A 13,200-nucleotide genomic window follows, 5' to 3' on the forward strand; every position below is an offset into this window, starting at 1 on the left:
ATAAAGCAATTTAGATAATTAATCAAAACTTGATAATTAAATCTAACCCTTTAATTAACTTTACCTACACTCAAAGAATGCCACATATAATTAATGGATGGTTTGGTAATTAATTTTTATTCAACTCTGTCAAAATTTAGTTAAATATTTATTTACCTTGTTACTATTAACAACAAAAAATAAGTCATTAATATTAATCAAGTTTTATAAACTACTACTTATGAAAATTTCCACAACAATTGGATGATATTAAAACACGAGTGAATTTATAAGTTAAAGAGAGTTAACTCGTAGAATAATTGTTACAAAAAACTTATTTAATATTAGTTGATACATTTCTTTCTTATTATCAGCATCAATCTGACTATTGTGAAAGAACCCCCCCCCCCCCCCCGGCCGGACGCGCACACGTTTTAAAGAAGAATTTTAGACGTTAAAACAAAAACCACTACAAATTATGAAATAAAACTACTAATGTCCATTATAGTTGTTTGACATGCATTAAGTTGATTGTTTGAATTGTTCAACCTAATACAATCATATTTGTTCGTATAAAAAACCAAGCTTAACTCCCATACAATAAGTGTTTGATATAACCATTAAATATATGGAGCAAATCATGGAACTCAAATCTTTAGTCATGTGAAGAGACACTGTTTTACATATATTAGTAGGCTACATAACATTTGATAAAATACAAATCATAAAAATCAAATCTTTAATCACGCATAAAGACACTGTTTACATACCACACCTAATTATTTTCATGTCAGTGTTTCATTACTTCCTGGAAATATTTTCTGATAAAATCATAAAACTAAAATGTATTTATTTAGTTTTTGAAAATTGAAAGGATTTTTGAGATAAAAAGTTAAAAACAATGCATTTATTTAAAAATAAATAAATAAACAAAATGGATTCATTGCTGCCGACTAGACCCAAAACCAAAATAATATCCACCACCACCACCGATAACAATAATAATATTTCTTCTCTTCCTTTGCACCTCCGCCGTGTGTCTTTCGTCGTTAAACCATTTCAAACCTTCGCAGATCTCCTCCTAACGCCGGTCAACGTTTCACGCCATGCTAGTCCAGATCTGATTCCGAATAGGTATAATAATAATAATAATAATAATTTCAATTCTTCCATCATCAATTTTATATTTATTAATCTCTATTCGTCGCCTATCTAGGTTTTAGATACTTTACATGTCTCGTGTGCTTAAATTAGGTTTTCCGTACTTTTAGGTTATTATTATTATTTTAGGCGATGATTCCCAATAGGTATAATTTTGTATAATTTTAATCCTTGCGTGATCGGTTTGACATATTAGCAATCTCGATTAGGTTTTCGGTAGGATGCGTGTCATTGTGCAGTTAAATTAGGTTTTCGTTTGTGTTTTTGGTTGCTGTAAAATTATGGCGGAGTATGAGATGATGTGGAATATGTTTAGTTTTAACCCATACATTATCGGTTTGATTTATTAGCACTTTTGATGATTAGGTGGATCGTGTATTTAGGTTTTCGATAGTTTACAGAACGTGCGGTTAAACTAGGTTTTCACTTTTGTTTTTGTACATTTTGGTTTTGTTGTTGTTTAGTTTTGGTCGAGTACGTGATGATTCGGGATAGGCATAATTTTAGTACTTTTATGATCGGTTTGATACTTAGCAATCTCGATGAATTGGTGGATCGTGTATGTAGGTTTTTGGTAGTTTACATGTGATCGTGCGATTTGTTTGCTGTTTTTGCACATGTATGTTTTTTTTTGTTTCTGATTATATTTGACGGTGTATGCGATGATAAGAGACTTTTATGTGTTATTTGTTGGATATCTATTTGTGTATAAATGTGATTGAGTTTTGATTCGTGTTTGTAGTAGTTTACATGTGGTTAAGTTATCATTTAATTTGTTTGTTGTTTTCGTACATTTAGTTTTTTTTGTCTTTCTGTTGTTTTTCCTGTTCAGTTTTGTTGGAGTATTCGGACATAGAGATTTTTTTGTTTTAATTATTTAATTTTGATTCGTATTTGGAATGATTTTTGTTATTTCAGCAATTAGGAAGACAAGTTTATGATCACTTTAAGTGTGACTATAAGATTCTATTTGCCATTAGGCGGCAGCTTTTTTCGGTGATAAGCAGTATTTGCATGTAATTAATTGTATTTGATACATCTATAAAATATAAGGGCTGGCTTTTTGAAGTTGGTGTTTGCATGTGTACCAAATGGTGCGTTTTATGAGGCTGAGAAACTTTAATATGCAATATATAGATAGGAGTTTAAAAACTATACGGAGTTATGGTTCATGATTTAAGTCAACCATAGATGAATCAAATGCAAAGTACAGCTGTTTATTTCACGTGTAGATCTTTTTCCGTGTTAGGGTTATTGTGCAAATTTTTACAACCAAAAGAGCCATAAGAAGTGGTTATTGCAGAACTGCATTTAGACAAACAAAAACCAATTTGCACTAATTCTTATGTTTCTGTTCTATATGAAAGTAAACAAAATTGTATTATGTTGTTCCGATTCTATGTTTGGCATATTGAGTCCAATTTGCATTTTTTGCTTAATCAAAGTATTTTGTGTGATGCAGTTGATTGCTAGGTGATAGTGCTGTTTGGATCAGATCTTTTGGAGCCAAATTTTGTCACGCTTGATGGACAATGACCATTCCAATGAATAACACTTTGAGCAATTCATCAAGGGGGCGCGCTCAACTTCTTTACAACAAGGTAACTATGATAAGTATAATATTTCAGTTTTAGAGGGATGCTTACTAAACATAGTATTTATGGCACACTGAATGTGTGACACACGTGTCTAATGAAACTGGATGTATAGGTAGGTGTGTTATTGGTTTAATGAATTTCTATACAGCTAGTATTCAGTTAATAACAGATTCGGTGACTGGTCTTTTTGATATACCTGAGTAACAATGGCAAATCACTTTTACCATATAAACTATTTTTAAATAATATTTTCAATAATACTACTAGACAAATGTTGAATAATGTATACTTAGTAAGCCTCTTTATCTCAAAATATTGTCTACAAGCAAAAAACATTTTCAAATGCATTTACTGCAAACTATAGTTAATAGAATGTCGATTTCACTCTTGCATTTAAGACACTGTTGTTATGTTGTGGTCTCCGATCCATCATGGGTCGGGTCCGGTTTAGACGAATAGACAGAATTAGGAGATTAAGCTGTTTGAGTTTTGGCCAAGCCCAAAAGCTCTAATCAGGCCCAGTTTAGTTAAAGGGTTAAACCCTAATTGTCTAGTCTATATATTCTCTCCTGTACTTGTAAGTTGGTATCACTCAATAATAAGAAAACCCTAGTTATCGACAGTGGACGTAGGTCATACACCGTGACCGAACCACTTAAATCCTTGTGTCTCTTTCGTTTATTCTTTCGGTTTTACTATTGTATTCGTGTTTGTGTGACTCCGAACCTAACAATTGGCATCAGAGCCTGGTTCTCGATTATACACACAGTTCCGCCGCCGCTGCTTCGCTGCTACAGTACCGCCGCCGCCGCTACAGTACCGCGCCGCCGCTACAGTTCCGCCGCCGCTGATTAGGGTTCCGCAGCTGCTGGTTCGTTTTTTCTGATCAGTTTCCAGTCCTTTTATTCCTTGGGTAGTTTTGGTTGCTTGCTGTAATCAAAACTCAGTTTGGATAATGGCTGAGGACGGAAAGATCAAGATTGAGAAGTTTGATGGTCAGGATTTTGGATGGTGGAAAATGCAAATTGAGGATTTGCTATGTCAGAAAGACTTAATGGAAGCACTAGAAGAGAGGAAACCGGAAAGTATGAAAGATGATGAGTGGAAGGTACTTGACAGAAAAGCCATAGCTGTTATTAGACTCTCACTAGCTAAGAATGTGGCATTCAATATTGTAAATGAAACTACCACGTATGGTCTTATGAAAGCCTTGTCAAATATGTATGAAAAGCCTTCTGCATCAAACAAGGTATTTCTGATTAGACAGCTAGTTAACACCAGAATGAAGGAAGGGGCATCTGTTACCTCTCATGTTAATGACTTCAACACTATTATTTCTCGTTTGTCTTCTGTTGATATCAAGTTTGATGATGAAGTTCAAGCGTTACTCTTGTTATCCTCGTTACCCGAAAGTTGGTCAGGGACTGTTACTGCAGTTAGTAGTTCTTCTGGGAATACTAAGCTTACTTTTGAAGGAGTCCGATATTTGATTTTAGGGGAGGACATAAGAAGAAGGAATTCTGGTGAGACATCTAGTTCTATATTGAGCACCGAAGGGAGAGGTAGGAGAAGAGAGAAAGGTAATGGCAGGGGTAGGTCAAAGTCTAGAATAAGAAGTCAGTCAAAGCCCAGAAAAGACATTGAGTGTTGGAATTGCAAAGAAATGGGGCATTTCAGAAACCAATGCCCTAACCCCTCAATTTCAAAAGAAAAGAAAGAATCTAAGAAGGAAGTTAATCTGGCCACCGGTTCAGATGATTCAGAAGGTTCAGAAGAGACTCTTATCTGCTGTGTTGAAGAATCAACAGATTCATGGATTATGGATTCTGGTGCATCTTTTCATGCCACTTATAGCACGAAGAAGATGAAGAATCTCCGAACAGATAATTTTGGTAAAGTTCGTTTGGCTAATAATCATGCTGTTGATATCACGGGGATGGGGGATATTGAACTAAAAACTTCATTGGGCACCTCATGGACTCTAAAGGATGTTCGGGTCGTTCCTAGCCTTAGAAGAAAGCTAATTTCTGTTGGGCAGTTAGATGACCAAGGATATGATGTTATGTTTGGTGGGGGTCAATGGAAAGTTGTGAAAGGGAATCTTGTGATCGCCAGAGGTAAAAAGAAGGGCACTTTATACATGGTTGAAATTCCAGCTGATGGGGTAAATGCAGTGACCAGTGGACCGAGTCAGTCTAGTTTGTGGCACCAACGACTCGGCCACATGAGTGAAAAAGGGATGAAAATGCTCGTTGCTAGAGGAAAAATTCCAGAACTGAAGAAGGTTGAATCTGAATTTTGTGAACCATGTGTTTTCGGTAAAAAGAAGAAAGTATCTTTTGTGAAGACCGGAAAACAACCGAAAGCTCAGAAATTGGAGCTTATTCACTCTGATGTCTATGGACCAACTTCAGTCTCTTCTTTGGAGGATCGCACTATTATGTCACCTTCATTGATGATTCGACACGCAAGGTATGGGTTTACTTTCTTAAAAATAAATCTGATGTTTTTGATACTTTTAAGAAATGGAAAACTGCTGTTGAATTGGAAACTGATTTGAAGGTGAAATGCTTGAAGTCGGATAACGGTGGTGAATACGTTAGCAAAGAATTCCGTGATTATTGTGAAGAGTACGGTATTCGGATGATCTTTACAGTCCCTGGCACTCCTCAACAAAATGGAGTGGCAGAACGAATGAACAGGACGTTAAATGAAAGGGCAAGAAGTATGAGACTTAATGCCGGGCTTCCAAAGACGTTCTGGGCAGATGCAGTTAACACTGCAGCTTATTTAATTAACCGGGGATTGTCAGTACCGCTGGGTTTCAAGACACCAGAAGAAGAGTGGAAAGGTAAAGCTGCAGATTATAAGCATTTGAAAGTCTTTGGGTGTAGCGCTTATGATCTAGTGAAAAATGACAAGCTTGATGCTAAAGCTAAAAAATATGTTTTCATTGGAACGAAATGGGCTACAGGCTTTGGGATTTAGAAAGCAGAAAAGTAGTCAGAAGCAAGCATGCAACTTTTAATGAGGCTGAGTTATACAAAGATAGAAACACTTCAAAATCAAGGGTTCAGAAAGAGCAGGTTGAATATGAAATTGATGCTCAGAAAAAGACAGTTGAGTCAGCTACCGAACCCGAGACAGAAACTGAAGAAACCACAGTTCCTGAATTTGAAGATGATGATATTGGTGGAAATGAAAAGTCAGAGGGAGTCTCTGACAGTGGGAGTTCAGAGTCTGAGGATGAACAGTCTCCACAAGAACCTGACCCGCCTCAGCACTGGGTTAGGAGGTCCACCAAAGTTTCTAAATAGCCGGTACGTTACAAACCTTCAGTTAATTATCTCATTTTAACTGAAAATGGTGAGCTAGAGAGTTATTATGAAGCACTTAAGTTGAAAGATTCGCTCCAGTGGGAGCATGCTATGAAGGAGGAGATGAACTCTTTGAGTAAAAACCGGACATGGGTTTTAACCAAGTTTCCACCAGATAAAAGAGTTCTACAGAATAAATGGGTCTATAGAGTCAAGGAAGAACATGATGGGTCTAAACGATACAAAGCTCGTTTAGTGGTCAAGGGTTTCCAGCAAAAGAAGGGAATTGATTATAATGAAATATTCTCTCCAGTTGTGAAGATGACCACCATCAGATTGATCTTAAGTATTGTTGCTGCAGAAAATTCACGTCTAGAGCAATTAGATGTTAAGACAGCATTTTTACATGGTGTTCTTGACGAGGAGATCTGTATGGCACAACCTGAGGGATTTCAGGTTGCCGAGAAAGAAAAATGGGTCTGCAAATTGAAGAAAAGCTTGTATGGTCTGAAGCAGGCACCTAGGCAATGGTACCTAAAGTTTGATGATTTTATGGTGAGAACTGGGTTCAAGAAATGCGAGGCCGACCATTGCTGCTACTTAAAGAAGTTTAAAGGCTCATATATCATTCTACTTCTTTATGTAGATGATATGTTAATTGCAGGATCTGATATGAAGGAGATTCGCAAGTTGAAGAAACAGTTGTCTGATGAATTTGAGATGAAAGATCTTGGTCCAGCCAAACAGATTTTGGGGATAAGTATATCCAGAAAGAAAGATGGCTCCATAACACTATCCCAAGAGAAATACATAGGGAAAGTGTTAGAAAGATTCAGGATGAATGATGAGAAGACTAAACCGAGAAACACACCTTTGGGAAGTCATTTCAAACTTACCAAAGACCAGTCTCCCAGAACAGAGGAAGAAAGAACAGAGATGGCTAAAGTTCCGTATGCATCTGCTGTTGGCAGTCTCATGTACGCCATGGTTTGTACACGGCTAGACATTGCTCATGCTGTCGGGGTAGTTAGTCGTTTTATGTCGGATCCGGGAAAGGAACATTGGGAAGCGGTGAAATGGTTACTCAGATACTTAAAGGGTACTTCCAGTTTGGGGTTATGTTTTAAGGGGAAGGATACAATTCTCAGGGGTTATTCAGATGCTGATCTGGGTGGATGTAAGAAGACGTTTAAAAGCACTACTGGTTATGTTTTCACAGTTGGGGGGACAGCAGTATGTTGGATGTCCAGACTTTAGAAAAGTGTTGCTTTATCAACCACTGAGGCAGAATATATGGCAGCAGCCGAAGCAAGTAAAGAATTAGTATGGTTGAGAACTTTTCTTGAAGAGTTGGGAAAGAAACAGGCAGAGTTCTTCTTATATTGTGACAATGAGAGTGCAGTGAAACTTGCGAAGAATCCAGTCTATCATTCGAAGACTAAGCACATCGGGAGGAGATATCACTTTGTCAGAGATTTGATCAGTGATGGTGTTTTCAGTTTGAAAAATATCTCAGGTGCTAAGAATCCAGCAGATATGTTCACCAAGCCGGTGATGCTGGATAAGCTGAAGCTGTGCAGAGCTTCAGCAGGCCTTCAGGAATAATGTTGAGAAGGCGAAAGGTAACTAGGAGGTGCAAAACCAGATGGGTTTTATTTTACATGTACAAGGCAATGCAGGTGTAGACATTTTACGTCTCCAAATGGGAGCAGGTTGAAATGTTTGACGCATCCAAGTGGTGGTTTAGAGAAGATGTCTCGAAGCCCAAGTGGGAGATTGTTATGTTGTGGTCTCCGATCCATCATGGGTCGGGTCCGGTTTAGACGAATAGACAGAATTAGGAGATTAAGCTGTTTGAGTTTTGGCCAAGCCCAAAAGCTCTAATCAGGCCCAGTTTAGTTAAAGGGTTAAACCCTAATTGTCTAGTCTATATATTCTCTCCTGTACTTGTAAGTTGGTATCACTCAATAATAAGAAAACCCTAGTTATCGACAGTGGACGTAGGTCATACACCGTGACCGAACCACTTAAATCCTTGTGTCTCTTTCGTTTATTCTTTCGGTTTTACTATTGTATTCGTGTTTGTGTGTGACTCCGAACCTAACAACTGTTGACTTAGTAACTTGCACTGAAGGACTAATCTGTAAAATGGAGAAAATAGCAATTTATAATTTTCTATTTAAAAATCAACGAATTATATATGGAGTTTATGGAGGTAGGGACAAACTAAAATAGTAACATGAATAGTAATCATGGAAAGGAGTAATAGTAGATCCGTAGATAGTATGAAACCAACAAACACTTATATCATGATATGAAGACACAAATTTATGAGGTTTGATATGAAGACACAAATCGGAGGTTTGGTGTATAACTATTACAAGGATAGTATTTGCAATTGTTAGATGGCTATAAAATAATTCTCAAAGATTATAAACTTGAAACATTATTTTCAGTAATCTACTTGTTCGTGGATTAATCTGGTCAATTATAAGCTATTTATACATAGTAACTTCATTTATGATCATGAATTTTGACTTGCCATCTCGTATATCTTTATTTTCTAGAATGCTGAGCTGGAAATTAATCGTCGAAAATCAGCACAAGCCAATATCACACCAGAGCCAAATGCATGGCAACAAATGCGAGAGAATTATGAGTCAATTCTTCTAGAAGACCATGCTTTCTCTGAAAAAAATGACATCGAGTATGCTTTATGGCAGCTACATTACAAACGTATCGAAGAGTTACGGGCACACTACAACTCGGCTCAAGCTTCTGCACCACAAAATGCTAAAGGCCCTTCCCGACCTGGGCCCAACCGAATCACCAAAATGCGTTCCCAATTTAAGACCTTTTTATCGGAAGCTACTGGATTTTATCATGATTTGATGGAGAAAATTAGGGCAAAATATGGGTTATCTCTAGGTTACGTGTCAGATGATTCACAAAATGATAAAGATGGAAGTAAATCTATTGATGTTAAAAAAGGTCTATTATCATGCCATCGATGTCTTATATACTTGGGGGATCTTGCTCGTTATAAAGGGTTGTATGTTGAAGGAGACTCAAAAGCTAGGGATTTTGCTGCAGCATCAAGTTACTATATGCAAGCTGCTACTCTTTGGCCTTCCAGTGGGAATCCACATCATCAGGTCTGTTTATAATCAGTCACAGTCCACTGTCTATTCTTTTATATATTTTTTCTTGTACTTGTTTTTAACTTTTTTTACCGACTAATGTTTTATATTTCCAGCTTGCTATCCTGGCTTCTTATTCTGGAGATGAACTTTTGGCTGTTTACCGTTATTTTCGAAGTTTAGCAATTGAAACTCCGTTCATTACTGCAAGAGACAATTTGATCATTGCGTTTGAGAAGGTATCTACTTGCTAATATAACTGTTAGATTTGTACTTTTATGAATCTATAGAGTATAACATCTCATTATTTAGAATAATAACTTTGCTTGAAATAAATAATGTAAATAAAAAAGTAACTTCGGACTTTATCATTTAATTATTTAATGATAAAGTCTAAGGATCAGTGTGCAAGTTAAACTTATAATAAATAATGTAAAATCTGGTCCCAAAGCTTTAAAAAAAGAACCTTGTACTTCAGGGTATGGTAAGTTGGTAACAAGTAATTGTGATGTATTGTTTATAAAATGATTTGATAAGTTTTTTGAAATTTATAATTTGGGCAGAATCGTCAAAGTTACTGTCAGCTGCTTGGGGATACAAAACCTATTCCCACCAAAAAGTTACCTGCACGAATGAACGGGAAAGGCAGAAACAGAGGTGAAACACGGGTTTCAATGAAGGATAGAAAAACTGAACCACATCTTTCTCTGGAAAAAGACATTACTGTCCCTGAAACTCTTAAAGCTTTCAGCATCCGCTTTGTCAGACTAAATGGCATTCTTTTTACTCGCACAAGGTATATATATTATTTTGGCTATTTTTTATACAGGTTAAAATGGATCAGGTTCAATATTAACTCAGTTTCATGTACTATAGCTTAGAGACTTTTGAGGAAGTGTTTTCTAAAACACGGACTGATTTCATTCGCCTACTATCTTCCGGGCCAGACGAGGTGGTCAACTTTGGGTCAGATTTAAATGATTGTAAACTCTTCATAACCCGGGTCATATCGATTATGATATTCACAGTCTACAATGCAAATAAAGAAACCGAAAACCAGTCATACACAGAGATTCTACAACGTTCTGTTGTGCTTCAAAATGCATTCACTGCCATATTTGATCTCATGGCACTCATAGTTGACAGATGCTTCCAACTAAAAGATCCTTTTGGAAGCTTCTTACTTCCTGGCATCATGGTTTTCATTCAATGGCTAGCTTATTCTGAGGACAATGTTGTTGTCATTAAAGAAGCGGATGAAAAGCAAGCAGCAGCTAGATCCCTCTTTTGGAACAACCTCGTTTTGTTTCTTAACAAGATGTTATTATCGAGTGGGTCCCACCACAATATTACATGTTTACCATTGCCTAAAGACATCGAGTTAAGAGGGTTTCTTCCTCTCGTCCCCGGTCAGCTCATTCTTGATTTTTCTAGAACAAATGATGGAAATAAAGAAAAGAACGCTCGAGTGCAGCGGATCGTGGCCACCGCGAAGGCTATTGCTACAAAAGTCAAACTTGGTCAACAAGGGATCTATTTTGACTCCAAGTCAAATAAGTTTTGCTACGGTGTCGAGCCACGTGTTGAAACTAGTGAAGAATTTGAAGATGAAGATGAGATTATCGTCTTTAAACCTTCCGTACCCGAGAAGCAAATCGATGAAACATCAAAGGTTATTGTCGACAATTCCACCAGTTCTTTAACCTCATATGGTGGTTTTGGTTATGGTTTTCCTTCAGAGCAATTTGCACAACCAAACACATCAAAGCCAACAGTGGGAATGGAAGATATCAACAATGGTTTTTCAAATCTCGACTTATATAACGAACAGGATCAAGATACTGTGATACCATCAAAGTTTGACTCGGTGATGACATCAGCATCTGGTTTAGACACTATTCCTTCAAAGACAAAGTTTCATAAGAGTCCAGTGGGTCGACCTGTGAGGCACTTTGGTCCTCCACCTGGCTTCAACACTCCAAAACCCACAAATGAAAACCCAGTTTTGGATGATTACAGTTGGCTAGACGGGTATCAGTTACCTTATGCAGGGTCATATATCAGCAATGAATTTGGTAATTCTTTTGATTGTCTGCCACAGCCAACCAAGCTTTTGAACACAAGCAAGACTTCTTTGGGGATGGATTGCTTTCCGTTCCCGGGTAAACAGGTTTCCACCACCGGGCCCGTCAACATTGGAGTTGGAAACGGAAACGGAAATGGATGGGTTGATTATCAGCTTCCGGAACATTCTAGTGTTTACCAAGAACCGGTTAAAATGGGTAATAATGAACAGTTTCTTGCAGTGCCTCAACAATATCAAGGACACTCGATGTGGGATGGTCGTTTCTTTGTGTGAGATGCTTTTGGAGCATAGATGGTAAGATGTTGCTTCTTTTTACATATTTGCTTTTTATAAAAGTTCAGGTTTTTTAGTCACCCTTTCAAGTTTTTCATAATTTTTTACATGGGCCGGTTAAGGTCGGTTTTGTTTTCAAACCGAACCCAAACCTAAGGTTTGGTTTTAAGTTTCTGTAAATGGTTTGGTTCAGTTCGGTTTTAGTTTTTTCAGTGTTACCATATAAGCTTAATATTTTTTTGGTCGGAAAAAACATTGTCCCAAAATAATGAATTTGGACTAAATTTATTTGGGCTACACTAATCATCAAATTCTTATAATTTAAAAAATGAAAATGTATACATTCGGTTCAGTTTGTCAGTTTTTTCATTTAAGTTAGAATTTTGGTTTAAAAAAAAGAATTTCGCTCAAAATAGTGAATCTGGGCTAAAGTATTTGGTTTGGATTATTTATTATATTCTTATAAATTACTTTACAGTTTAACATTTAAAATAAAAAATGAAAATAATTACATGCAAAACCAATACCGAACCAAAAACAAAGTATTGGTTTTTGTTTGGGTTCCGGTTATTTCGGTTCGTTTTTATGGTTATGGATTATCTTTTTTTGGTTTCATGTACCCCCTAATTTTATATTCAGTTGCATGATGAAACATGTTATAAGCAAATGATTTTTTATTTTATCTACTATGGAGCGGGTAAGTATGAGAAACTTTGAACAAATATCTAGTTTTGGGTTATAATTTTGATTTTGACTCACAGTTGGTTTGTTTATATGTTTAACAAAAACACTGTGGTAGGTTTTGAACAAATCTACTAAGGTGGATGACGTGGAGTGTGACCTGGTACGACCAGTTCAGCCATCAATCAGATAAGCCAACATATGGCTGGTGTTTAATATGGAGCATACATGGATATGGTTTTTGGATTGTTGCAGGCACCTCATTGCTCTACAGGTACAGGTTCTCTTTTTACTCTTTTTCTTTATTTTAAAAAGACAAAAAATACCCTTTTGGCATCGGTTTTGATATTAGTTGTTTATGCAGGTGCCGAGTTTTCCATATTGGGTGAATGAACTTGTTGGTGAGCAGGGCTTTTGTGGGATAACATGGGTTGAAGTTTGAAAATATTAAACAATACTTACTAAGCTTAATCCTGCTGGTTTTATGGTATATTTGTTATCGATGGTAATGACGTTAGAAAACAAACGAACCAACCAATCGTGTGTGGGTCTGTCTTTTATATGTTGCCTTGTTTTTAATGTTTTTGTTTTGTTGCAAGAATTGCTGTTTTTATTTTGAAGTTGATGGGAATAAGTGACTGACTATAAACGTTTGCTTTTGATTGTTAAAGGTTGATGTTTGTTTGTGTTATTATTATTATGGTGTCCAGTTTGGGCATCTTATTAATTATAAACGTCGTTTGCCTCTTGCTTTGCACTTTAATTTTAGATCTGTCGCTTATGTTTGCCTGATTTTTATAGGCAATTTTATTTCGGTCTACACTTTTTAACCCAAAATTTTTCGTATCTTATAACATAAGCCACTGGTCCAATTGGTTTAACCCACTTGATTTTTAGCTTCTTACCAATGTTTTGGCTGGTTTGGAAAGCCGACTGGTTCGATTGTACTAGCGGTCTCATGATCT

General features: G+C 36.6%; 1 protein-coding gene across 2 annotated transcripts; it reads left to right on the forward strand.

Annotated features, from left to right (window-relative positions):
• Positions 1–1,039: 1,039 nt before the first annotated feature.
• Positions 1,040–12,905, forward strand: LOC143591979 (nonsense-mediated mRNA decay factor SMG7-like). Of its 2 annotated transcripts, XM_077072017.1 has the most exons (9): positions 1,040–1,113; positions 2,603–2,741; positions 8,623–9,210; positions 9,312–9,434; positions 9,759–9,991; positions 10,072–11,575; positions 12,354–12,398; positions 12,491–12,509; positions 12,600–12,905. In XM_077072017.1, exons 2-6 carry the CDS (start codon positions 2,673–2,675, stop codon positions 11,552–11,554), a joined length of 2,496 nt encoding a protein of 831 aa, XP_076928132.1. In that variant the 5' UTR covers positions 1,040–1,113; positions 2,603–2,672; the 3' UTR covers positions 11,555–11,575; positions 12,354–12,398; positions 12,491–12,509; positions 12,600–12,905. The 2 variants fall into 2 exon arrangements, with proteins under 2 accessions (XP_076928132.1, XP_076928131.1); XM_077072016.1 differs by having other exon boundaries at positions 1,041–1,113; positions 12,354–12,509.
• The last annotated feature ends 295 nt before the right edge of the window (positions 12,906–13,200 follow it).

Source organism: Bidens hawaiensis, unplaced genomic scaffold, assembly GCF_021521415.1.
Source record: "Bidens hawaiensis isolate Kalapana, Puna unplaced genomic scaffold, B.hawaiensis_p1.1 tig00040231_1, whole genome shotgun sequence".
In the NCBI taxonomy this organism is placed as follows: domain Eukaryota; kingdom Viridiplantae; phylum Streptophyta; class Magnoliopsida; order Asterales; family Asteraceae; genus Bidens; species Bidens hawaiensis.